Genomic DNA, 25,427 nt, shown 5'->3' with positions numbered 1-25,427 from the left:
CCCAATTCCCTGTTTGTTGATCTGTCTGCCTAAATGCCTCTTAAACAAGCTAATTCTATCTGCTGCCATCACTTCCCCTGGCAGAAACCTACCACTTTGTTTAAAAAAAAAGTCTCACACTTTTTCTTTAAACTTCCCCCCCTTACTTGAAAGCTATGTCCTATAGTCTTAGTTTAACAAAATACTATCAGGTCACCCCTGAACCCCCAGTGTTTGTCCTACTGCTCCTTACAGCTAATACTCCAGGCAACGTCTTGTTGAGTTTCTAGCGCATACTCTCCAAAGTCTCCACACCCTTCTTGTAATAGGCTGGCCAGAACCGCACAAGTACTCAAGATATGGTCTAAGTAAAGTTTTATACAGCTGAAACATGACTTCATAAGTTTTACGCTCATCACCTCAACAAAGAAGACAATTATATCACACACCTTTTTTTAACCACCGTTTCCACTTTCAAGGAGCTTTGGAATTGCACCCCAAGATTTTTATAAACATCAATGCTCCTAAGCCTCCTGCAATTTGCTGTATACTTTCCTGTTACATTTGACCTCCCAAAGTGCAACACCTCACACTTTTCTGGATTAAACTTCATCTGCCATTTCTCTATCTATATTTTCAACTGGTCCATATCCTGCTGAATGTTTTGACATCTTCCTCACTATCCACAACTCAGTCTATTTTTTTCATCATGTGCAAACTTACTAATCAGCCTACCTACATTTTTGACCAAATTATTCATATATAATATATACAAGTCACAATAAGAGAGGTCCCAGCAGTAATCCTTGCAGAATATCAGTGACCAAAGACCTCCAGCCCAGAATAACACCTTTCCATCACTACCCTCTGTTTTCCATGGCCAAGCCAATTTATTTTCTATCTACCAAGTCTTAATCGATCCCATATGTCATCAACTTTGACCTATACGCTTTGATTGCCTCTTTTTCAGTAAATTAATGGGTTTCCATGCAATATGAGACTTCAAGGTTGATCAAACGTTTAGCCTAGCACCACAATGCCTGGCAGCTTTCAATGAGCAATCACACTACACTCTGAGCCTCTGCTTCATTTTCAAGATCAAGTTCAAGTTTTTTGTCATTTAACCATACACATGTATATGGTTAAAGGAAACATCACTCCTCTGTACATACAGTCACACTCATCACATATAGTCACGATCCAGTACATATAATATTAGCACAAGTCCCTGTGTGGCACAGCCTGAAGATTGATAGGTTGACATAGGGTGTGGGATGCATGTTTATGAAAGACAGATAACGTTACTGGCACTATTATAATAAAACAAGCCGTAGCATAAATAAGCATCACACACAAAATGCTTGTGGAACTCAGCAGGCCAGGCAGCACCTACAGAAAAGAGTAAGCATTCGACGTTTCAGGCCGAGAACCTTCATTAGGACTGGAAGAAAAAGGATGAGAAGTCAGTGTAAGAAAGTGGGGGGAGGGAAGCAAGAGGTACAAGATGGTAGGTGATTGGTGAAACCGGGAGAGGGAGAGGACTGAAGTAAAGAGCTGGGAAGTTAATTGGTGAAAAAGATAAAGGGCTGGAGAAGGGGGAAATCTGATAGGAAAGGGTAGAAGACCATGGAAGAAAGGGAAGAGGGAGGAGCACCAGAAGGAGGTGATGGGCAGATAAAGAGATAAGGTGAGAAGGAAACAGGAATGGTGAATGGTGAAGGAGAGAGAAGGGCAATTACAGGGAGTTCAAGAAATTGATGTTCATGCCATCAGGTCGGAGGCTACCCAGACCAAATATAAAATAGCTTAAATGATATAGTAGTGCTGAGTAGTATAAATATGTGAATAACAGCAATAAAAGATTTAAAATGACTAATGCAGATTGAGAGTGTGTTTGTGAGTTGAGGAAGAAGTGGGGTGGCAGGGCATTCAGGCAGGGTGTACATGTGTGCCAGGTGGCAGCAGGATGTTAAGAAGTCAACAGCCTGGGGAAGGAAGCCGGATACAGTGGTGTTGGAAAGTTTGTGAACTCTCTATTTCTGCATAAATATGGCTTAAAATGTGATCAGATCATCACGCAAATCCTAAAACTAGATAAAGAGAACCCAATTAAATAAATAGCACAAAACATTATACTTGTTCATTTAGTTATTGAGAAAATGATCCAATATTACATCTATTTGTTGGAAAAACGATGTGAACCTTTGCATTTGGTAATTGGTGCAAACCCCTTGTACAGCAATAACTTCAATCAAACGTTTTCAGTAACCATTGATCAGTCTTGGACATCAGATTAGAGGAACTTTGGGCCATTCCTCCTTACAAAACTGCTTCAACTCTGGATGTTGGTGGGCTTCCTTGCATGAACTGCTAGACTTTGACTCGTCCATTCTAAAACATGAATTTTCTTTTTTTAAACCACTCTGACATTGATTTATTCTGGTCTTTCAGATCATTGTCTTGTTGTATTATCCAACCTCTATAAAGCTTCAGGTGACAGACTGCTACGCTGACATTCTCCTGTAAAATGTCTTGTTCCCTCAACAATTACAAGCTGTCCAGGCCCTGAGGCAGCAAAGCAGCCCCAAACCATGATGCTCCTTCCACCATGCTTCACAGTTCAGATGAGGTTTTGGTATTGCAGTGTCCTTTTTCCTCCAAACATAGCAAAATGCATTTCTGCCAAAAAGTTAAACTTTTGTCTCAACTGTCCATAGAACATTGTCCCAAAGCATTGTAGAACATCCAGGTGGCCTTTTGCAAACTTGAGACCTACAGCAATTTTTTTTTTCTTTTTGACCACTGGATTCCTCTGTGATGTTCCTCCATGAACACCATTCTTGTTCAGTGTTTTCTTATAGTGGACACATGAACAGAGACTTCAGCAAGTTCAAGAGATTTCTGCAGGTCTTTTGCTGTTACCCTTGGGTTCTTTTTAACCTCCTTCAGCATTGTACATTGTGCTCGTGGTGTGATCTCTGCAGGATGCCCATTCCTAGGGAGAGTAGCAACAGTACGAAGTTTCCTCCATTTGTAGACAATTTCTCTTATTGTGCACTGATGAACACTCAGGTCTTTAGAAATGTTTTTGTAGCCTTTTCCAGCTTCACACATCTCTACAATTCTTCTTCTAAGGTACTCTGAAAGTTGTTTTGATCAAAGCATGGTGCACATAAACAGATCTTTCTTGAGAAGAGCAGGCTCTGTCAATGACCTGATTTTGAGTGTCTTTTTTATAGGGCAGGGCACCTCATAAACCCACACCTCCAACCTGATCTAATTGACTGGAACACCTGACCCCAAATAGCTTTTGTAGATTACATTACCCCAAAGATTCACATACTTTTTCCAGCAAATAGATGTAATATTGGATCATTTTTCTCAATAAATAAATTAATGTTTTTGTGTTATTTACTTAATTGGGTTCTCTTTTCTAGTTTTAGGATTTACATGAAGATCTGATCACATTTTAGGTCATACTTTGGCAGAAATAGAGAAAACTCTACAGGATTCACAAACTTTCTAGCACCACTGTAGTTCTGGTTCTAATCCTGCAATACCTTCTGCCTGACAGCAGGAGTTTGAAAAGATTGTGGGAAGGATGGGAGGAGTCTTTGACAATGCCGGAGGCACAGCGCCCGCAGCGCCTATGGGGTGCCACTGTAGCGTAGCGGTTGGCACGGCATTATTACAGCTCAGGGAGTTAGAGTTCGGAGCTCAGTTCCAGTGTCCTCTGTGGGAAAGTGTGTACATTCTTCCTGTGAAATGTGCACGTGGCCTTTGGGTTCTCCAGTTTCCTCCCACAGTCCAAAGACGTACCCACCAGTAGGTTAATTGGTCATTTTAAACTGTTCCATGATCAGGCTAGGGCTAAATCGGTGGGTTGCTGGACAGGATTGTTATCCCTAAAATAAAAAATAAATGTCCTGAATGGGGGACGGGAGGGGCGGAGAAAGAGAAACTCCAATGAAATTTTCAGGGTCTTGCAATCTGTTGCATTACAATTCCTATACCTCCTCCCTATATACTATTTCATCACTGTTACTGACGAGGCCAACCATCAGCAAAGTTAATGATCTGGTTATAACTAGACTTGGCAGTAGTCATGCATTAGCAGTGTGAACAGCAACAGGCTGAGCACACAGGCCAGGGAGGCACTGAATGAACCAGGAGATTTGTAGGCTGCCGAGGGCTGGATCTGTAGCATTCAAGACCAGTGAACAACAACTATACAGTAAGTCCAGGCATGACCTATGGAAGGCTATTTTAAGAGCAAAAGAAAACAATTCTGTTTGAAGTTAGAGACGGAATCGAATGCATGTCAGCTTTGGCAGGGTTTGCAGACTATTACTTCCTACAAGGCAAAATCTAACATCATGAATGGCTGTGATGCTTCACTCCCAGATATGTTCAATGCCTTTTATGCACGTTTGAAGAAGGAATAAAACTACACCTGTGTGAACCCTTGCAACGCCTGGTGCCCCTGTGACCTCTGTCTCAGAGGCCGACATCAGAACCTTTTTCATGAGGGTGAAACTTCGCAAGGCATTAGGCCCTGCCCTGAAAACCTGTGCCAACCAACTAGCAGGTGTGCAAGGACATCTTCAATCTCTCACCGCTGCAGTCAAAGTTTCCCACCTGCTTCACAAAGGTGAAAGCATACCAGTGCCCAAGAAGAGCAGGGCAAGATGCCTTAACATCTATTGTCCAGTAGCACTCACATCTGCTGTGAAATACTTTGACAGGTTGGCCTTGGTCAGAATCAACTCATGCTTGAGCAAGGACTTGGATCCACTGCAATTTGCTTATTTCAATAGCAGGTCGAGAGCGGATGCAGTCTTATTGGATCTCCACTTGGCCTTGGATCACCCGGACAATGTTTACTGATTACAGTTCAGCGTTCAATACCATCATACCTCAGTTATAATCAACAAGCTCCGAATCCTTGGCCTCTGTACCTCCCTCTGCAACTGGATTCTTGACTGCCTCATTGGGAGACCGCAGTCAGTGGATGCAGATTGGAAATAACATCTCCTCTTCGCTGACAATCAACACTGACACACCTCAAGGACGTGTGCTCAACCCACTGCTCTACTCTCTCTACACCCATAACTGTGTCGCTAGGCGCAGCTCAAACACCACTGAAAAAAGACAATTTACCGATGACACAACTGTTGTTGGCAGAATTTCCAATGGTGATGAAGAAATGTATAGGAGTGGGGTAGATCAGCTGGTTCAGTGGTGTTGCAAAAAACAACCTTGCACACAACTTTAGTAAGACCAAGGAATTGATTGAGGACTACAGGAAGGGGAAGTTGAGGAAGCACACATCAGTCCTCATAGAGGGATCAGCTGTGGAAAAGGTGAGCAGTTTCAAGTTCCTAGGTGTCAACATCTCTGAAGATCTATCCTGGGCCCAACATATTGATGCAATTACAAAGGAGGCATGACAACAGCTAAATTTCATTATGGCTTTGAAGAGACTTGGTATCTTACCCAAGACACCAGCAAATTTCTGCAGATGCACAGTCTAACTGGCTACATGATTGTCTTGTACGGAGAAGCCACAGCACAGTAATGGGAAAAGCTGCAGAAGATTGCAAGCTCTGCCAGCTCCATCATGAGCACTAGTCTCCCCATCCTCGACATTATCTTCAAAAGGCAATGCCTTAAAAAGGCAGCATCCACCACTGTAGACCCCAACCACCCAGGCCATGCCCTCTTCTCAGTGTTACCATTAATCAGCCTGAAGACACACAATCAACTTTTTCTTACTTTGCATTAATTAATATTTCATATTTATATTTCTTACTGTAATTGTTTTCATTATGTATTGCAATGTACTACTGTCGCAAAACGATAAATTTCACGACATATGCCAGTGATTATTAAACCTGATTCTGAATTGCAGAGAAAGCACAAAGGGCCGAGTGACCACCTCATACTCCATCTAACACCCACAAAATGCTGGAGGAACTCGGCAAGCCAGGCAACATATAGGAAAAGAGTACAGTCGACGTTTCGGCCGAAACCCTTCGGCATATACTCCCTATATTTTCGTTTCTATATACGATTACAATTTTCGTGATACATTTTAACCCCAATCTATGGAGACAACAGCATAACTGGAATCATGTCAACTCCTTAGCTATCCCTCAGTTAAGTCCATTCAGCATACTGGGAAACTCCAGATGCGCCCATGCTGCCCAAGGCCAGGCCAAGGCTTCAAAACTTCAGCACCCACCTTTACGGCGACCTCGGGCGCCGAGTTCAAAACGACTGACATCGACTTCCCGGAATCAAGGGCCTGTAAATGAACCAGGGCATCCCTGCAAGGAACCTCTGCACAATCCCCATCCGAATCATTCCCACTGTCGCTGCCGGTGCCATAGGAAGCCAGAGCCGCGATCGCCGACATTTTAGCTGCAGCCTGGTAAACAAATCGCCGAAGTCGGACTAAAGTCAAACGAGAAATGGTTACGGCCTCCTCGCAAAGGCTTCACTTTAAAACTCTACTTTCCCCTTTTGTTCGACCTTATATTATTGATCGGTCGGGTTTCTGTCTTTATTGGTGAAACAGCTGAAGGGTCCGAAGGCGAATGTCTCCCGCGGCATCCCGCCTTCACACAAACCTGATTGGCTCGAATGGTAGAAAGTAGGCGTGGACGAACGGGCACAGCGTGCGCTTTTCTATTGGCCATCGATCCTGCCGCTCAATGTACGTCACAAAGCCGCTACCTCAGTTTTGGTCCATTCCGAACTCCCAGTCAAAGCCATCCCCGGCTTGTGCCATTGGGAAATCTTCATGGAGGAACGCTCAGTAAGTTGGAACGGGGAAAGGCAGCCGCGATCCGGACCGTTAGGGCTCGTGCCGTGAGCGCTTGGGCGGCCGACCGACCGCGTCTCCCCCGAGTCCCGAAGCGGCCACGATCGGCGACCCGCGAGGGAGCGGCGCGGTGCTGGTGGAGTGGAGGATCCCCGTGCGCCCGGCTGACGTACGCCATTCCCGCTGAAGCGGCGCCGCGCGGGGTTGTTATCGAGACCGATGCAAACTTGGGGCGGCGGGGCAAGGCGGACTGGCTAGAGGCGGCGTCGGGGGGGGGCTGGCTGGCGTTCCGACCGTTACCCACGGCGTTCCTGCGCGAATTCTACCCCTTTAACTGGGCAATTTAAAACAGAACACCGACAGAAAAAAGGGAGCTGCGGAGAGTTTGCGTCAAGCCGGGTAGGTGATTTTTTTTTTAAAATCCCGGTGAATGAGATGTAGGAGCTTTTGTTCCGCTAATTGCTGCGTCGCGTTCTGTTGTTGAGGGGAGCGCGGAGTGGCTAGTGAAGGATGATTTGTGGCCCGTCGTTTCTTCGCCTGATGGCTATGACATCCATCCCTCCCTTCCCCCCCCCCCACCCCCCTTCTGCCCGAGGCCCCGGCAGGTTGTCGGTGCACCTGGGTTTCGGAAAGTTGGTGGTGTGTGCGCGCGCGCGAGAAAGACAGACAGACACACACACACACACACACACACACACACACACACACACACACACACACACACACACTCCCTACCTTCTGTCGGAGAGGGGGAAGGGGGAGTCTCCTTTCTGAGGGAGCCTAAGACCGGCTCCTCGCTCGCATCCACAATAGATCATACATTTGTCGGCGGTGAGGGGTGGGGGGAACCTTCTTCCACCCTCTTAAAACGACAACGTTATGAGAGGGGCGTAGGTGGGGTGCTTGTGAATCGGAAGATACCCTGTTACCCAATTTGAGGGGATATCAACTCTTTCTTCTACCACTCCCCCCTTCCCCATTCCCTGTAAACAAAGAGAACACCATCACCCTGACGTGCGACCGACACCGTGGTAGTGATTACGACGGGGCTGTGCATTTTGTTAGTGTGTGGAGGTTCTATGAACTAAAGTGCACGGTGAACGGGGCTTTTCTCCACGCCCTCCTCACATCAGTAAAGTTTCTAACGTCGTCGGTACATTTGCATCCCTGATAAAATTCTACTCGCTGTCGATCAGGTTGAGCTGCACGATTGATACTTTATTCCAAAAAGATCAATTGCCCGGGAGTAACTTTCCGAGGATTACTTTGCTCTCGCCATCGAGCCTATACGACAGAATGAAATTCGTCACGCTTTGGACTCGGGAGAACTGATCTTATCTCTTGCTTAAACACTCCCGGCCCTATACTCGATTTCTACGCCAATTGCAAACCAGAGGTGCTGTCTGTTTATTTCATTTGCAACACATCTTTTACTCGTCTGTACTGCTTGTGAATCACAATTTGGAGATGAAAGAGAAACAAAGTGTGTCTGGGGATTGATGTTTAATTCCTAGACTTGTGGTTGCACTTTTCCAACATCTGAAAAAGTGAACGCACTTGATTTCAACACCAACTTCAGTATATAATTGTGCTTTATCTTTGCTGTATTTGTTGTGGAAAGAATGTAGAAAGTCTTTGGATCGCGGTAGGAATAAAGCAAGAACATCGGTCCCTTAAGATCACGGGTCATTTTCTACTTTCGTGCCATTTTCCTGCGCCGTTATCCTGTACCTTTAAATCCATCAATATTTGTTTTGAATGAACACAACAACTAAACCTCCACAACACTCGGGTAAAGGATTCTGAACATTCACCTACTGAACACATTTTTCAACTTTTCCGTCCTAAATGACCTATGCCTTGGGAGACTGAGCTTCTTGATTTGAGCGGATAAACAAACCCGCTTGTCAGTCCCATTAAAGATTTCGAAAGGTTTCTTTTTAAAGATTTTTCTCTCATTCTTCTAGTCTCCTGGAGAATACTGGCCTGGGCTACTCGACCTCTCCTCACATGGCAAACCCATTTTTTCTGGAGCTTATCCAGTCAATCTTTGCTGCACATCATCCATGGTAAACGCAACTATGGAAGGTGATCAAAACTATGCACAGTATTGTATAGTCTCCAAAGCCCTACTTAAATACAGTCGGAATTTCTTACTCCTGCGTTCCAATCCTCCGAATGACAAATGACATTATTATTTTCTAATTGTTTGCAGCACCTGCACGTTGCCTTTCAATAAACCTGGGGCCCTGAGGCAGATGAGGGTAAATAGTAAATTTTTTTTTCTCTCTGTGGCAGAAGTGTCTTAAATTGGAGTTTGTAGGCTTAAGATAAAGGATGGGAAGGAATCTAAGGAAGATTTTTTTTCATCCGAAGATTAGTTGGAGTCTGGAACTCCCCGCCTGAGAGGGTGATGGAGGTAGAGATTCTTACAACCTTCAATATCTGGATGAACAACTTAAATTGCTACAGTATAAAGGCTATGTCCAAATGCTGGAAAATGGGATTTGTGTGAGTGTGTGTGGGGGGAGGGCTCAATATTAAGCATGGACATAGTGGGCTGGAAAGACCATTTTCATGCTGCATTACTGACTCTCTATGACCACAAGCAAAGACATGTTTGAAGTCACCATTCATTAAATGCTATGCAGGATAGCATACTTGAATACTGAAAATCTTGTGCGGAGAGAATTTGTAGCCTATAATCTGAAGACAAAAGAGATTTTTGCTGCACATGTTTTGCAAAGTGATTGTTTCAGTAAAACCTGTTTTGTGTTGCAGTATTTCCACCCCCTTCCCCCACCCCCCCATTCAAATTGCAAATCAGAAAAGATCATTGTGACGTTGGCAGAGTATGGAACTCCTGCAGAACCCTTAACAAAATTGAGTTTTTGGCATTTGCCTTGTAAGACTGATAATGTCAAATTGAGATTTATGAATCTTATTTTTTTTTAACTTAAGCAAATTATATTTTAATCACAGTAGCATTACATAATGTTTCAGTTCATATGTTATTCAGATACAATATTGTTTTAACTGGGTTTTTGAATTAAACGCATACAAAATCATAGCTGGGTTCTGTAATTTCATTACATTTTTAAAAGGCTGTATACTTGTGAACAATATTGCATATAGTCCTAAAAATTATTGGACAAAATGGTCAGATTTTCTATTTGCTAAAATGCTATGAACTCCCATGCCTACTATTGGTGTAAAACATTAGATCAGTAGCTGTATAATAAATGAGTGGCAGAACTTCCAAACCAATTAATTTCTCACTAGGATTGCAGGAAAAAGATCTGTTTTGAGCAGTTGATATATATTTAAACTATATTTTCAAATGCTTCCATATGAAAATCCCAGAGTTTTGTTTTAACTTTCTTGAGTGTATCCACACTATCAAATCCACATATGTTAGTATGGTCATGCATTTCTCTTGAGATACAAAATACACAAAACTTCAAATGAATTTGTTCATTGTTTGTTCCTAGCAGTGGAAATGGATAATACAATGAGATGAGCTCAGTTATAAATTTAGGAACAGATTTAATTTTGCCAAATAAAAGTAACAAACTAAAAGTACCAATTTTAGACTTTTCAAACATTCCCGATATATTCCACTATATGGTGAGAAATAAATGCACAAAATATCAGTATTGATTAGTTTTTTATAAATTTTCTCAGGAACTAAAAACTGCCAGAATATAGTTCCAGGTGTAGGTCAGGTTCTGATTTTTTTCAACTTTTATTAGATGTGGATGTCCCTGATTATGGATTCAAGTCCCCTTTCTTTTGATTCTGATCTTAGGGGGTGGAATTTTGCCTATTTATGTTATGAATTTCCCATTGAAGCTTGTATAAATCAGGTTTTGGGTAGTTGTAAATGAACCATTTGCAAATTATCCAAACTAACGTACATTGACTGAGCTGCACACATTCAATACCCTGTGTGAATACTAATTTGAATCTCTCAGTTCTGCTATTGTGTACTATTAAGCCCTTTTACTTAATCCAACATTGATAGTGCATATTAGACCAATGCCCACCAATAGATCATGATCAGAGTTAACTGTTTAAACTGGATTAGTATGGTATTTGATTTGGCTTCTCTGTTTATTGTCTTGCCTTCTAAAGCCCCCTTGTACTGGATTTGCTGCTGTGTATGGAATTGTAGTGTAATCAAATTTATGTGATTGGATAGAATGTACAACTCTTGTGCATGTTGATACTGAGTTTTTTTATTTTTAAAACACTTTTGATCAATGTATTTTTTCCAAGTGAAATCAGAATTGTTTTTAGCATCCTCACGTTTGTTTAAGTCTGCATAGTATAGTTATCTGTGAACATGTATGGCTAGTGGTCATTACAAAATCAAAATCTTCCTTTCCCTCCATGCTGTTATTGGAAAATGAAAAGGCTTGCACAAATCTTAATAATTTAAACTATTCACAAGCATGTGCAGATGATGTACGCTAGCTAAACTTCAGAGATATAGCTATGATGTTGTATGTTTCACACTTAATTTCAAAAATGTTGGAAGATAGTTCTCTTATATCTGAATTATTGAGTTAAAATCCCACTCTAGGCTTAGAGTAAATAAAGTTTACTCTGATTCAGTGCCATATTGCCATCTTTCAGTTCAAGCTTTAATCCTATCTTTTTACCCTTTACTTATGAGAAACTGCACAGGATAAAAAATGAAACTGAAACATTGTCCATAGAGAATGGATCTCTACCTGGCATATGTTTGTTATTCAAAAAAGCTATTTTTCTACATAGTAGCAGTAAATGAACTCTTTGGGGGGGGGGGGGACTTAAGGGCTATCCTACACTTTATGCTCTGTACATACGCCCTTTTCTTCTGTTTATAATTGACTCCCCCTTCATTTTTGTTTTCTAGTTTTTCTTTTTTTTTCTCCCCTCCTTCAGCGATATGCATTTGGCTCCATTCCTGCTCCTCCACATTATTTCCACTATCTACTACCACTGTTCTTAAATCATAATGTTCTCATTGTTCAGCATAATTCATATGGATATGCACCAAGAGATTGTCTCATGGATTTTAACTACTTGTAGTTAAAGCTAACAATTTACATTTCACCTTAATCCTCCACAGTAATCTTTATATTTATTCTAGAGAGTAAATACATGGAAACATAGCACAGGCCACTTGTTTCCTGAGATCAGCATCCCTAAATGAAGCATGTACACTGAAGTTTATGTGATTAAATTTTATTTGTTTACATTTTATTGAATGTAAACAAAGATCAGAAACTTTATGATGAACTATCATCCTGTGGATTTCTTTAATGACTTTAAAACTAACTCAATTCATTTTATGCTTATGCCGTTTCTGACAGGTCCACTCACTGACAGCTCATTTGTTGTCTGTGCTATTCTGCTCCTTCGCATTAGTAATTAACATCACTGAAATAAAATCCAATTTTATTTTTAGTTTAACATTGAATAAGTTGATAATGAAAATCAAAAGAGCTAAGGATAATGGAAATGGTTAGTAGGTTAAGCAACATCTGTGAAAAGAGAAGGAATTAATATTTCAGATTGAAGACCTTTCATAATAATTCATTTAGTTCAAGTTCTACAGTATTGGGTATTAAATGTTAAAACCTTTTGTCAAGAAAACAAGTTGACAAATGGTTAATTATACATTATTTAGCTTTGCATGTGAGCCATATGTTTTCAATCTACACAAGCTTAACACCAAATTTCACAGTACAGTATTATAATTGAAAAATGTTTTACTCTCCAAATATAGTAAACTTGCATTATTTTTAAAAATAGGCTCAATCTTCTAGAGGAAAGAGTTTTGAAGTACTTGAAGCAACCTACCTTGTTGTCATTAAATTTGACAAGATGAATAGCAACTAACTTGAAAATAAGTGTCAAAACTCCATTACTTATGATTTAATTCATTTCTCACCTATCAGGTTGACTTGGTTGGCTGCATTTTAATCTACTGTATAAATTTGCCTATGACCTTCATTTAACTTGAGCATGCAGTCAAAGATGATGCAAGCCAAAGATCAGCCCAGCTTTTTTTTAAGTTTCAAGAAACTGGTGTCATTGTCAAGGCCAGCAGTTATGGTGCATCCTCAATTGTTTTCAGGAGGATTGCGAAGTGCAGCTGCCTTGAACCACTGCAGTTCTTCTAGTGAAGGTTTAAATGGAACTCCAAAATTCAGATGCAGTGATGAAGGAACTTTAATTACAGGTCCAAGGTGGTATGTGTGGAAAGGAGTATATCTATCAGGGGAGTGTTGTATACATCAGGGGCCCTTAGTTTTCCAACATTTGTCTGTTTGGGTGCTGTTGTGGAATAGTCCTGGTGAATAAGAGCAGTATGGTATGTACATTCTCAGGGCCGTGCCCACTGTGCTTGGAAGTGGAAGGAGTGAATGTTAAGGATAGCAGACACAGTAGATTCAAGTTGGTCGCTTGGTCCAAGTTGATCTTGAGCTGCTCAAATATAATCAGAGCTGTACTCATCCAGGCAAGTGCAGAGTATTCATACATCCACCTGATTTGTACCTTGTGGATGGTGAATAGGATTGGCGTGTCAGAAATTGAGAATTTGAAAAGTATTGCAGTCGTTTTCCCCTCGTCGTTTCCTACTAAATGATTTTTCTGCAAGCAATACAATGGTAGTCTTCCCTTTTTTAAAAAAAAATACTAAAATGTAGTACCTGCCAGGGAGATCCAGGGATCTAAACTCATCTGTGTTTGCGTTCTTTTTAGCCGAGAGCCCAGTCAGGTTAAATCATTCGTGGCACCTGCAAAATGCAAAATTTTATTGCATTTACTCTTTCTGCTAGCCATTTTGTAATTTGTAAAGTTTGCAGTTGAATATACTGCAGTTGGCAAGAGATCACGAGTCTCCATCTTCTGGAGAATGAGGAAATTGAATAAGGAATAAGATTTTGAATTGCTCAAGGAAAGTATTATTTTGCCACTCTGCTTTTAATTTGTTTAGTATCTCATAATCTGATAATTAAAAATTTAGCTTATGGCTGGTACAAGAAAACAAAGTTTTTGGATCTTTTCATTATACAGGTTTCCCCCACTACCCGAAGGTAGAGCATTCCTATGAAACCACTTAGTAAGCCGAAATGGCGTAAAGCGAAGAAGCAATTGCCATTAATTTATATGGGAATATTTTTTGAACGTTCCCAGACCCAAAAAATAACCTACCAAATAGCACATAAACCTAAAATAATACTAACATATAGTAAAAGCAGGAATGATATGATAAATACACAGCCTATATAAAGTAGAAATAATGTATGTACAGTGTAGTTTCACTTATCAGAATGGGGAAGATTGTAGAAAAAAATTGGCACGTACACGCATGCACACACATCTGCCCGCACAAGGCTTCAGGGTCATGGTAGTCTTTCTCAGGGTAAACACAAGTTTAAAGCAGGCATTTTTTTCGGTAAAAGCGAAATGTCATAAAGCAAACGCTTGGAAAGCGGGGGACACCTGTAAGTACTTTATGGGCATTTTCATTCTGATATTATTAAGCAGGTCAGGCAGCATCTATGGAGGGAAATAAACAGTCAATGTTCCTGACCAAGACCTTTCTTCAAGATGACGATGAAGGATCTCTGCCCAAGCTCTTGGCTGTTAATTCTTCTCTATAGATGCTACCGGAGCTCTTATTTTCCTCCAGCATTTTTTGTATGTTGGCTTTCAGTACGTTGTTGATTTTCCTGATTTGTTTGTAATACCCGCTTTCTTTTACAAAATAACTTGTGCTATAATTTATGGATTTTATTGTATTGTTTAGCTTTACCTTCCTGTCTTGTACAGTAGTTGAATAATTTCAAATTATGAAAATAATCCGTAGATATTGGCACCATTAATTTACTACCTTCCTGATGGTAATGACAGGAAGATGGCATAGCCTAGATGGTGGGGATCTTTGATGCAAGCTGCCATCTTGAGGTAATGCCAGCTGTAGATACTACTGATTATAAGAAGAAATGTGCCCATCTATATTGGGTAGAGAGTCCACTTATCTCTACTGCTTCTTGCATTCCTGCACATTTGAGTTGTCATACACGATCATGATGTACCCAGTCAGCACATCTTCAACTGTTTTAGTGTTTGACAGAAAAGTCAATTAATAACTTGGATATACAGGGCACTGAGTGTTCAGATGTTGGGCAAGTATGATTAAGACTATAAGGAGCAGAATTAGGGCATCCCCAGCCTTCTCCCTGTGACCTTTGAGGTCGTGTCCAATTAAGAACCTATCAAGCTGTACCTTAAATACACCCAACAATTTGGTCTCCACAGCTGCCTGTGGTAATAAATTCCACAAATTCACCACTCTCTGGCTAAAGAAATTTCGCTGGACCTGTTTTAAATGGATGCCTCTCTATCCTGAGGCTGTGCCCTCTTCTCCTGGACTCCCACTATGGGAAACATCTTTTGACATCTATCATGTCTAGGCCTTTAAGTATTCAAAAGATTTCAATGAGATCCCCCTCCCCCGCCCCCATCCTTCTAAATTCCAGCGAGCACAGACCCAGAGCCATCAAACTTTCCTCATATGATAACCCTTTCATTCCCGAAATCATCCTTGTGAACCTCCTCTGAACACTTTCCAATGCCAACACATCTTTTCTTAGTTGAGGAGCCCAAAACTGTTCACAATACTCGATGTGAGGCCTCACCATTGCCTTATAAAACCTCAGCATCGCGTCCCTGAATTGTATTATAGATCTCTTGAAATGAATGCTAATATTGCATTTGCTTTTCTCAACACTGACTCTACCTGGAAGTTAACTTTTGGGTTAGTCTGCACAAGGACTCCTAAGTCCCTTTACATCACAGGTTTTTGGATTTTCCCTCCAGTTAGAAAATAGACTGCATATTTGTTTCTACTACTAAAGTGCATGACCATGCATTTTCCGACTTATTATTTCATTTGCCTATTCTCCTAATTTGTCTTCGTCCTTCTGCAGCCTACGTGTTTCCTCAACTCTACCTGCCCCTCCACCAATCTTTGTATCATCTGCAAACTTGGAAACAAAGCCATCTAATCCATCATCTAAATCATTGATATACAGCATAAAAAGAAACTGTTCCAATACTGATCCCTGCGGAGCACCACTAGTCACTGGCAGCCAACCAGAAAAGGATCCTTTTATTCCCACTTGCTGCCTCCTATCAATCAGCCACTGCTCTAACCATGCCAGTACCGTTCCTTTAATACCATGGGCTCTTAACTTGGTAAGCAGCTTGTCAAAGGCCCTCTGAAAGTCCAACGGTACGACATCCACTGCATCCCCTTTATTTATCCTACTTGTAATCTCTCAAAGGATTCCAACAGGTTTGTCAGGCAGGATTTTCCCTTAAGGGAAACCATACTTTGTCCTGTGTCACCAAATATTCCATAACCTCATCCTTAACAATTGACTCTAACATCTTCCCTGCCACTGAGGTCAGGTTAACTGATCTATAATTTACTTTCTGCTGCCTTCCTCCTTTCTTAGAGAGGAGTGACATTTGCAATTTTCCAGTCCTCTGGCACCATGCCAGAGTCCAATGATTTTTGCAAGATCATTATTAATGCTTTCACAGTCTCTACCACTAACTCCTTCAGAACTCTAGGGTGCAGTTCATCTGGCCCGGATGAGTCACGTACTCTTACAGCTTTTTGAACACTACTTCCCTTCTCTTCCCTTACACCCTTCAACATCTGGCACACTGCCATTGTCTTCTACAGTGAAAACTGATGCAAAATACTCACTTAATTCATCTGCCATATCCTGTCCCCTGTTATTATTTCTCTGGACTCATTTTTTAGTGGTCCTATATCCACTCTCATCTTTGTTTTTTTTATGTACTTGAAAAAGCATTTACTATCCACTTTGATATTGTTTGCTAGCTTGCTTTTGTATTTCCTGTTTTCCTCTTAATGACTCTTCTAGGTTTTTAAAAGTTTCCCAATTCTCTGTCTTCCCACTAATTTTTGCTTTGCTGTATGCCCTCTCTTTAGCTTTTACATTAGCTTTGACTTCCCTTGTCAGCCACAGTTGTACTATTTTGCCATTTGAGTATTTCTTTGTGTTTGGAATACATCTATCCTGCATCTTCCTCATTTTGTTCCAGAAACTCAGGCCAATGCTTCTCTGCTGTCATCCCTGCCAGCATCTCCTTCCAATTTACTTCAGTTAACTCCTCTCTCATGCCACTGTAATTTCCTTTACTCCACTGAAATACTGCTACATCAGACTTTACTTTCATTAAATTTCAATTTCAAGTTGAACTCAGTCATATTGTGAACACTGCTTCCTAAGGGTTCCTTTACCTTAAACTCCCTAATCATCTCCAGTTCATTACATAATACCCAATCCGGTATAGCTGGTCTCCTAGTAGGCTCAACAACAAACTGCCCTAAAAAGCCATCATGTAGGCATTCAACAAACTCACTCTCTTGAGATCCATTACCAACCTGATTTTCCCAATTGACGTGCATGTTGAAATCTGCCATGACTATCATAGCATTGCCCCTTTGACATGCCTTTTCTGGTTCCTGTTGTAATCGGTGGTCCACATCCCAGCTACTGTTGGAAGGCCTGTAACTACCTTAACAAGGTAGTTGGTATAAGCAGATGGAAGAAGTAAGAAAAATGTCAGTCAAAACTTAATACGGAAGTATGAGAGACGAATTATATTATTGGCTTCAAGGGAGTGCAGGTGTGTGTATGCAAATTTTTGAAGCTGCAAAAGTTGATAAGGCACTTAAAGCCAAGACCTTTTTAAAAAGTACATCAGTATATCCATGCAGGGCACTTATTCAGGGTGGTATTTAAAGCCCAACTGTCTTCAGCTGCTTCATCCATGGCCTGCCTTCCACTACAAGTCAGAAGCGGCATTGCCTTATAATGATTAGATTGCTTTCTATTCCATTTACCATTTGGGAAATGAATAACAGTGCCAGATAACTTAAAAGCCACAAGTGGCAGTCAATAACCATTCACAAAAAGAGAGTTTAATCACCTTCTATTGATGTTCAGTGGCATTTCTCAAAGATCTCTCACCATCAATATCTAGTGTTACCATTGACCAGAATCTCTGCTGCACCAGCTATATAATTAAAAGCACCATCACCATAAAAATAGGCCATCTACCTTTGGGGCTTGCTCCACCTGTCATCAAGATCAGGATTAATCTTTTTGCCTCAACACAATTTTGCAGCACTTTTCAGAATCAGGTTTAATATGACTGGCATATGTCATGAAATTTGTGAACTTTACCACAGCAGTACGATAAAATGCATACTAAGTAAATATAGAGAAAAAACTGAATTACATCAATATATGTAATTAAGGTTCCTAATGATGGACACTACCTTCCTAAGGCACTGCTCCTTCGATACTACAGAGACTAGTACCCATGATGAAGCTGACTAGTTTCACAAGTTTCTGCAACTTCAATCTTGTGCAGTAGCCCATCCCCTTTCTCATACCAGACAGTGATGCAGCCAGTCAGAATGCTGTCCACGATACATTTGTAGAAGTTTTTGAGTGTTTTTGTCGACAAACCAAATCTCCTTTAACTCCTAATGAAATGCAGCCGCTGCCTTGCCTTCTTTATAGCTGCTTCAATATGTTGTGTCCAGGTTAGGCCCTCAGGAATATTGACACCCAGAAACTTGAAGTTGCTCACTCTCCACTTCAAGTCCCTCTATAAGGATTGGTTTGTGTTCCCTCATCTTCCCTTTCTGAAGTCTACAATCAATTCGTTGGTCTTACTGACATTGTGATGTCACCACTTAACTAACTGGTATATCTCATTCCTGTGCACCCTTTGACACCATTTGACATTCTGCCAATAATGGTTGTATCATCAGCAAATTTATAGGTGGTATTTGAGCTATACCTTAGCCAGACAATCATGGTTGTAGAGAGAGGAGAGCAGTGGGCTAAGCACACATCCCTGTGCTACACCAATGTTGAATGTCAGTGAGGTGAAGATGTTACTTCCGATCTACACTAATTGTGGTCTTCCAGTTAGGAAGTCGAGGATCTAGTTACAGAGGGAGATATAGAGGCCCAGGTTCTGTAGCTTTTGGCAGGTGTTGATTCCATCCATGGCTGACCTCAAAGCATTTCATCACCATAGATGTGAGTGCCACCGGACGATAGCTGTTAAGGCAGCTCACGCTACTCATTTTGGGCACTGGTAGTGTTGCTCTTTGAAGCAGGTGGGAACTTCCAAGCATAGCAATGAGAGATTTATAATGTCTTTGAATACCCCTACTAGTCGCTTGGCACAGGTTTGCAGAGCCTTGCTGGGTATTCCATTGGACCCTGCTGCCTTGGAAGGGTTCACCCTCAAGAAAGGAGCTTGATGTCAGTCTCCGACGCAGAGGTAATGGGGTCACTGGATGCTGCAGGGATCCTCGTAGCTGTGGATCCCTCGCCCTAATATTCCTGAAAACTGATGTATTATAATACAAGTGCAGTCTCAGAAGATGCTGTACAGTTGCCATAAAATGTCTTTGGACGTATATTCAAAACCTCTTGCAATAAAGGCTAGCAAACTACTTGAACTTCAAACAGCCTGCTACACTTGTATGTTGATCTTCAATACACAGCCTCACCAAGATCCCTTTAAATGTATTACCCAGTCTCACCATTTATCAAATGCACTGCTTTTCCACTTTATTTGCCATATTTTCACTCACTTGTTCAGTTTGTTCATATTCCACGACTCCCCCCACCCCCCGCCCCCCACAAAGCCTCCTTACATCTTTTTCTACATTCACAGTTGACTCTAATTCCATATTGCCAGCAGACTTGGAAATATTGTAATTGGTCCCCTTGAACAAATCATTGATATAGATCATGATTCCTTGTTGGTCATAGCCTGAGAAGGATCCCTTTATTCCCACTCTTTGTTTACTGCGTGATGACCAATCCATGTCAATGCATTAAGACTCTAATCCTGTATCCCATTATTTGGAAACCCTGATAGGTCAGTATCTGGTTCATTCGTACCTTGCTTCCCATACTCTCTTTGACATAAAACCTGGCTCCTGAACTCCCTAGAAGCTTATCAGGTTCACAAGAATATGTATTCGTCGGTGATGTATATCATTTTTCTTTAACAAGAACAAATTATTATGTTGAAGTATTAGCTGAAGTAACACTACAATAGTCCAGAAAATCTACTATTTTAGCACAACCATAGAACAGTGTTATCTGGATTATCAGAGTTTTATTGTATATTATCAATTCTAGGTGCCCTAACCTTATTGACCAGCCTCCAGTGTGGAAATTTATTGAAAGCCTTTAGAAAATCTGGTCTCTCTTGTCTATTTTACTAGTAACATCCTCAAAGAACTTTAGTAGATTTATTCGATGCAATTTTCCTTAATTCAGTGTTGACTCTGTTCAATCCTATTATGCTCAAAATGATTATCTTTTCATCTTTCAGTATAGATTCCAGCATTTTCTCTATCACTGGTAGTTGAAGAAAACTACAGCACAGAAACAGTCCCTTTGAATTATCTAGTCTGTGCCAAAACACTAATCTGCCTAGTCCCATCAACCTGTACCTGGAATATAGATCTCCATATCCCTCCCAGCCGTGTATATAACCAAATTTATCTTAAATGCTGAAATTGAACCCACATCATATCTCTCACTCACCACTCTCTGAGTGAAGAGGTTCCCCCTCATGTTTTCCTTAAACATTTCAGCTTTCACCTTAACCCATGAATTCCAGTTGTAGTGTCAACCTCAGTGGAAAAAGCCTGTTTGCACTTACCCTATCTATACTCCTCATAATTATGTATACTTTTATCAACCCTCCCCTCAATCTTCTACATTCTATGGAATGATATCTGTAATCTGTCAAGTAGGGTGCCGTGCACAATCCTAATTTGATGGAGATAGACGTGCGAGCACGGAGGAACATCTGGTGAAACTTCTGAAATGCCTGTTTCGCCGCCGCTGCTACTATGTGATCCAGAATCTCCGGAGGAGAAGGCCCTGAGTCCTTGGCTTTGCTTGTTGCTCGGCGGCCGGGGCGGGGTTGAAGTGCTCAGCAGAGGTGGTGCTCGGTGCTCAGTGTCGGAGGGTTGGTCGGAGGCTTGAAGTTTTCGGACGGACTCAGAATCGGCTGTGGTCGGGTGCTTCCAAGGTATTGGCAGTTGTCGGCGCCTGGAGGTTTATGGCAGGGAGAGTTTCTCCTTCTTGCCGCCTGCTATCGGGACTATCAGGAGTCGATCGGAACTTTAAGACTTTTTTTTTACCGTGCCCATGGTCTGCTCTTATCAAATTATGCTATTGCTTTGTACTGCTGTAACTATATGTTATAATTATGTGGTCTTGTCAGTGTTGGTCTTTGGTTTGTCCTGTTTTTTTTGTGATATCACTCTGGAGGAACGTTGTATCATTTCTTAATGCATGCATTTCTAAATGACAATAAACGAGGACTGAGTGTCCTCATAATGTAATCTAATCTAATAAAGTTTTAACCTGTTCAATCTTTCAAACTTATTTACATCTAGGTAGGTGACCAAAGCTGCACACAATTCTCCAAATTAGGTCTCATCAATGTCTTGTACAACTTCAACATAACATTCCGTCTCTTACTCAGTACATTAATACTTGCTTTATGACCCTATCTATCTGTGACATCACTTTCAATGAATTATGGACCTATATTCCCAGATCCCTTTGTTCTACCACACTCCTTAGTGTCCTGTCGTTCACTGTGTAAGATCTACCCTAGTTGGACCTCCCAAAGTCCAACACCTCACACTTGTCTGCATGAAATTCCATCTGCCATTTTTCAGCCCATTTTCCCAGCTGGTCCAGATCCCGCTGCAAGCTTCCTCACTGTTCTTTACACCCCTAATCTTCTTGTCTGCAAATTTGCTGATCTGGTTTTCCACATTATAATCCAGATCATTGATATAGATGGCAAACGACGACCAGTCACTAGGGCACACTCCTAGTCACAGGCCTCCACAGAGAAATAATAATTTACTACCATTCTCTGGCTTCTGTGAAGCCAATATCTAATTCAATTTACAACCTCAACTTGAATGGCAAGCAACTGAACCTTTTTGACCAAATAACAGGAATTCTGCAGATGCTGGAAATTCAAGCAACACACATCAAAGTTGCTGGTGAACGCAGCAGGCCAGGCAGCATCCCTAGGAAGAGGTACAGTCGACGTTTCAGGCCGAGACCTAGTCCTGACGAAGGGTCTCGGCCTGAAACGTCGACTGTACCTCTTCCTAGAGATGCTGCCCGGCCTGCTGCGTTCACCAGCATCTTTGGTGTGTGTTACTTTTTGACCAAATTCCCATATGGGACCTTGTCAAAAGCTGGACAACATTCACCGCCTTGCCCTCCAACTTCCTTGTAACTTCCTTGAAAAACTTTACCATTGCTGATGTCAGGGTCACCAGCCTATAATTTCCTTTCTTAAAGGTATGACATCAGCCATCCTCCAATCTTCCGGCACCTCACCCGTGGCTAAAAATACTTTAAATATCTCTGCTAGGGCCCCCGTAATTTCTGCACTAGCCTCCCACAGAGTCTGAGGGAATACCTTTTCAGGCCTTGGGGATTTATCCACCCTAATTTGCCACAAGACAGCAAATACCTCCTCAATTGTAATTTGTATAGGGTCCATGGCCTCACTGCTGCTTTGGTTCACCTCTATAGACCCTGTGTTTGTCTCCCAAGTAAATACAGATGCAAAGAACCCATTTAAGATCTCCCCCATCTCTTTTGGCTCCATAGTTCAATTACCACTCTAATCTTCCAGAGGACCAATTTTGTCCCATGCTATCTTTCTGCTCTTAATATATCTGTAGAAGCCCTTGGGATTCTCTTTCTCCTTGACTGCTGGAGCAACTTCATGTCTTCCAGCCCTCCTGATTTCCTGTCTACATGTCCTCTTGTGTTTCTTATACTCCTCAAATATCTCATTTGTTCCTACCTGCCTATACCTACTATGCACCTCCTTTGTTTTTTCTTAATCAGGGTCTCAATATCTCTTGCAAACCAAGATTCCCTAAATCAGTTGTACTTGCATTTTATGTTGACAGGAACATACAAACTCTGAACTGTCAAAATTTCACTTTCAAGGCCTCCCAATTACTAAGCACACCTTTGCCAAAAAATAACCTATCCCAATCCACAATTTCCAAATCCTTTCTGATACAAAATCTTAATCCAAAGACCAGACCTATCCTTTTGTATAATTACCTTGAAACTAATGGCAGTATGATCACTAGATGCAAAGTGTTCCCCTACACAAACTTCTGTCATCTACCCTGTCTCATTCCCTAATAGGAGATATAGTATCATACTCTCTCTAGTTGTGGGGGAAAAAAGAAACTTTCCTGAACACGTGACAATTTTTCTTTCCCATCCAGCCTTTTTTTCAGTATGGGTGTCCCAGTCAATACGAGGAAAGTTAAAATCATCTATTATCACAACCTTGTTTCTTGCAACATTACGTGCTCTCTATGTCTGCAAATTTGCTCCTCTAAATTGTGCAGACTGTTGGGTGGTCTATAATATAATCCCAATAATGTGGTATACCTTTCTTATTCCTCAGTTCTACCTGTAAAGCCTTACTAGACGAGCTCTCCAGTCTGTCCTGTCTGCTTGACTAGTAATGCCCTTTAATCCTTTATTCTCCATCACACCAAAAACAATGGAACCCTGGAATACTGAGCTGCCAATCCTACTGCTTCTGCAACCAAGTCTCACTAATGGTTACAATGTCATAGTTCCATATGCTGATCTGTGCGCTCAGCTCATCCACCTTTCCTACAGTACTCTTTGCATTGTAATGTATGCAGCTCAAAACATTAGTCCCACCTTGCTCGACCTTTTGATTCCTGACTTTGTATGTAGCCTTCACATCTTTTTCCACAACCACTCTACTATTCTGTTGTTGCGTGAATGAAATCACCGGTGGAAAATACAGGTAGATATGAAGCAGCTTCTTTATTTGACAAAATAAGATACAGCAGGCATTATATTGAAGCACTTTCAATCGAAAGGTCAGGCTGGCTCAGCATGGGACTCGATATTTATGTGTCAAGCATCAAAGGACAATTCCATGTTTACAATGTATCCACAATGTTTTCGTTGAAACTCCACACCTCCCAATTTGCACCCACACCGCAGACATCTAAATTAATTTTAATCAGCATTGCCTGGTCTGTGATTCAAGGCTTTTAGGAACTTGTTGTTCGGAGCTGCATTTAAAATTAAATCTACAATTTGTGTTTATATTTGAAGATTGGTGGCTAAAGTCATTTTCTACAAGTAAACGTGCTAAATCATACTCCACTATCTGTTCTGGAGCTCTGGTTCCTATTCCCTCTGTAACTCTAGTTTTAACGCCCCCCCCCCACCCTGCAGCACTAGCAAACCTTCCCACTAGAACATTAGTTCCCCCTTAAGTTTGGGTGCAAGCCTTCCCTTCTGTACAGCGTCTACCTTCCCTGGAAGAGAGCCCAATGATTGAAAAATCTGAAGCCCCCTTTCCTGCACTATCTCCTTAGCTATGTGTTAGACTGTAGGATCTTTCTGTTTCTGGCCTCATTAACACATGGCACAGTAATGTTAGGTCAATAATTCCTTGTCACATTTGCTAGCCTCTACTCCTGGAAAAACTTTGGAATCCATAGTGCCCTGGAAGAATGACAATTGTTGCATCTGCATAGCCATTTTCTTAACTGCTGATATGCTGATCATCAGGTCTTTAAGATTTATCAGTTGAAGTAAATACAAATAACGTACTCAAAAGAACTAGGTGTGGGCTTTGCTCAGATGATTCATTATAACAGTCTAAATGTGAACTAAAAGGCTGTACTTCATGCATCAATGCAGAATTTGAACAACGCAAACATGAGGGAAATTCAAGCAACACACATCAAAGTTGCTGGTGAACGCAGCAGGCCAGGCAGCATCTCTAGGAAGAGGTGCAGTCGACGTTTCGGGCCGAGACCCTTCGTCGGGACTAACTGAAAGAAGAGCTAGTAAGAGATCTGAAAGTGGGAGGGGGAGATCCAAAATGATAGGAGAAGACAGGAGGGGGAGGGATGGAGCCAAGAGCTGGACAGTTGATTGGCTAAAGGGATATGAGAGGATCACCCGAAATGTCGACTGTACCTCTTCCTAGAGATGCTGCCTGGCCTGCTGCATTCACCAGCAACTTTGATGAGAATTTGAACAAATAGAGCATCGGGAAGTACTGGTAACAATGGGTGGCGCCTAGTGAAGTGCAGTGAGCCTTTATGTGGCATGCTAGTGAGGCCTGCTCAACATAAAGTTCCACCCTCCCCCCAACTACTAACCCAGTGTGAATAAGCTTGACATTCTTTGACAGAATGTAAAGCTGAGCTACAACGTGTCCTTTGATCCCTTGTTAGATGCCGTGGGCTTTTTGTTTGGTTATTTTATATGCAGATATTCTAAAATAGTTGTAAAATAAAATAAAATGGTTAATTGAAAAGAAATCCTATAAATCCAATAGTAAAATCTAAGCTTCGCCACTGAAGTGAATGTGTTCACTGATCCTTTCCCTGTCCTAACTGGCAAAGGAT

At 41.4% G+C, this 25,427-nt stretch overlaps 2 protein-coding genes across 6 annotated transcripts in view; one reads left to right on the top strand and one right to left on the bottom strand.

Annotated features, from left to right (window-relative positions):
• Window positions 1-6,598, bottom strand: part of cdc40 (cell division cycle 40 homolog (S. cerevisiae)) — a 139,580-nt gene extending 132,982 nt beyond the window's left edge. Inside the window, exon 1 of the mRNA XM_072246415.1 lies at window positions 6,224-6,598. Coding sequence (XP_072102516.1) covers window positions 6,224-6,397 — 174 coding nt within the window. The 5' untranslated portion in view covers window positions 6,398-6,598. The remainder of the gene's footprint in view (window positions 1-6,223) is intronic.
• Window positions 6,599-6,716: 118 nt separating this feature from the next.
• The window catches only part of wasf1 (WASP family member 1), an 81,871-nt gene continuing 63,160 nt past the window's right edge, over window positions 6,717-25,427 (top strand). For 2 of the 5 annotated variants that reach the window (XM_072246403.1, XM_072246395.1), the window contains exon 1: window positions 6,717-7,204. The gene's annotated coding sequence lies outside the window, so the exon portion shown is untranslated. Of the gene's footprint in view, window positions 7,205-9,020; window positions 9,070-25,427 lie in introns of all 5 variants that reach the window. The other 3 variants (XM_072246387.1, XM_072246380.1, XM_072246374.1) reach the window with 3 other exon arrangements.

The sequence above is a fragment of the Mobula birostris genome, chromosome 2, assembly GCF_030028105.1.
Source record: "Mobula birostris isolate sMobBir1 chromosome 2, sMobBir1.hap1, whole genome shotgun sequence".
In the NCBI taxonomy this organism is placed as follows: Eukaryota; Metazoa; Chordata; class Chondrichthyes; order Myliobatiformes; family Myliobatidae; genus Mobula; species Mobula birostris.
This window is presented reverse-complemented; position numbering and strand designations above follow the sequence as displayed.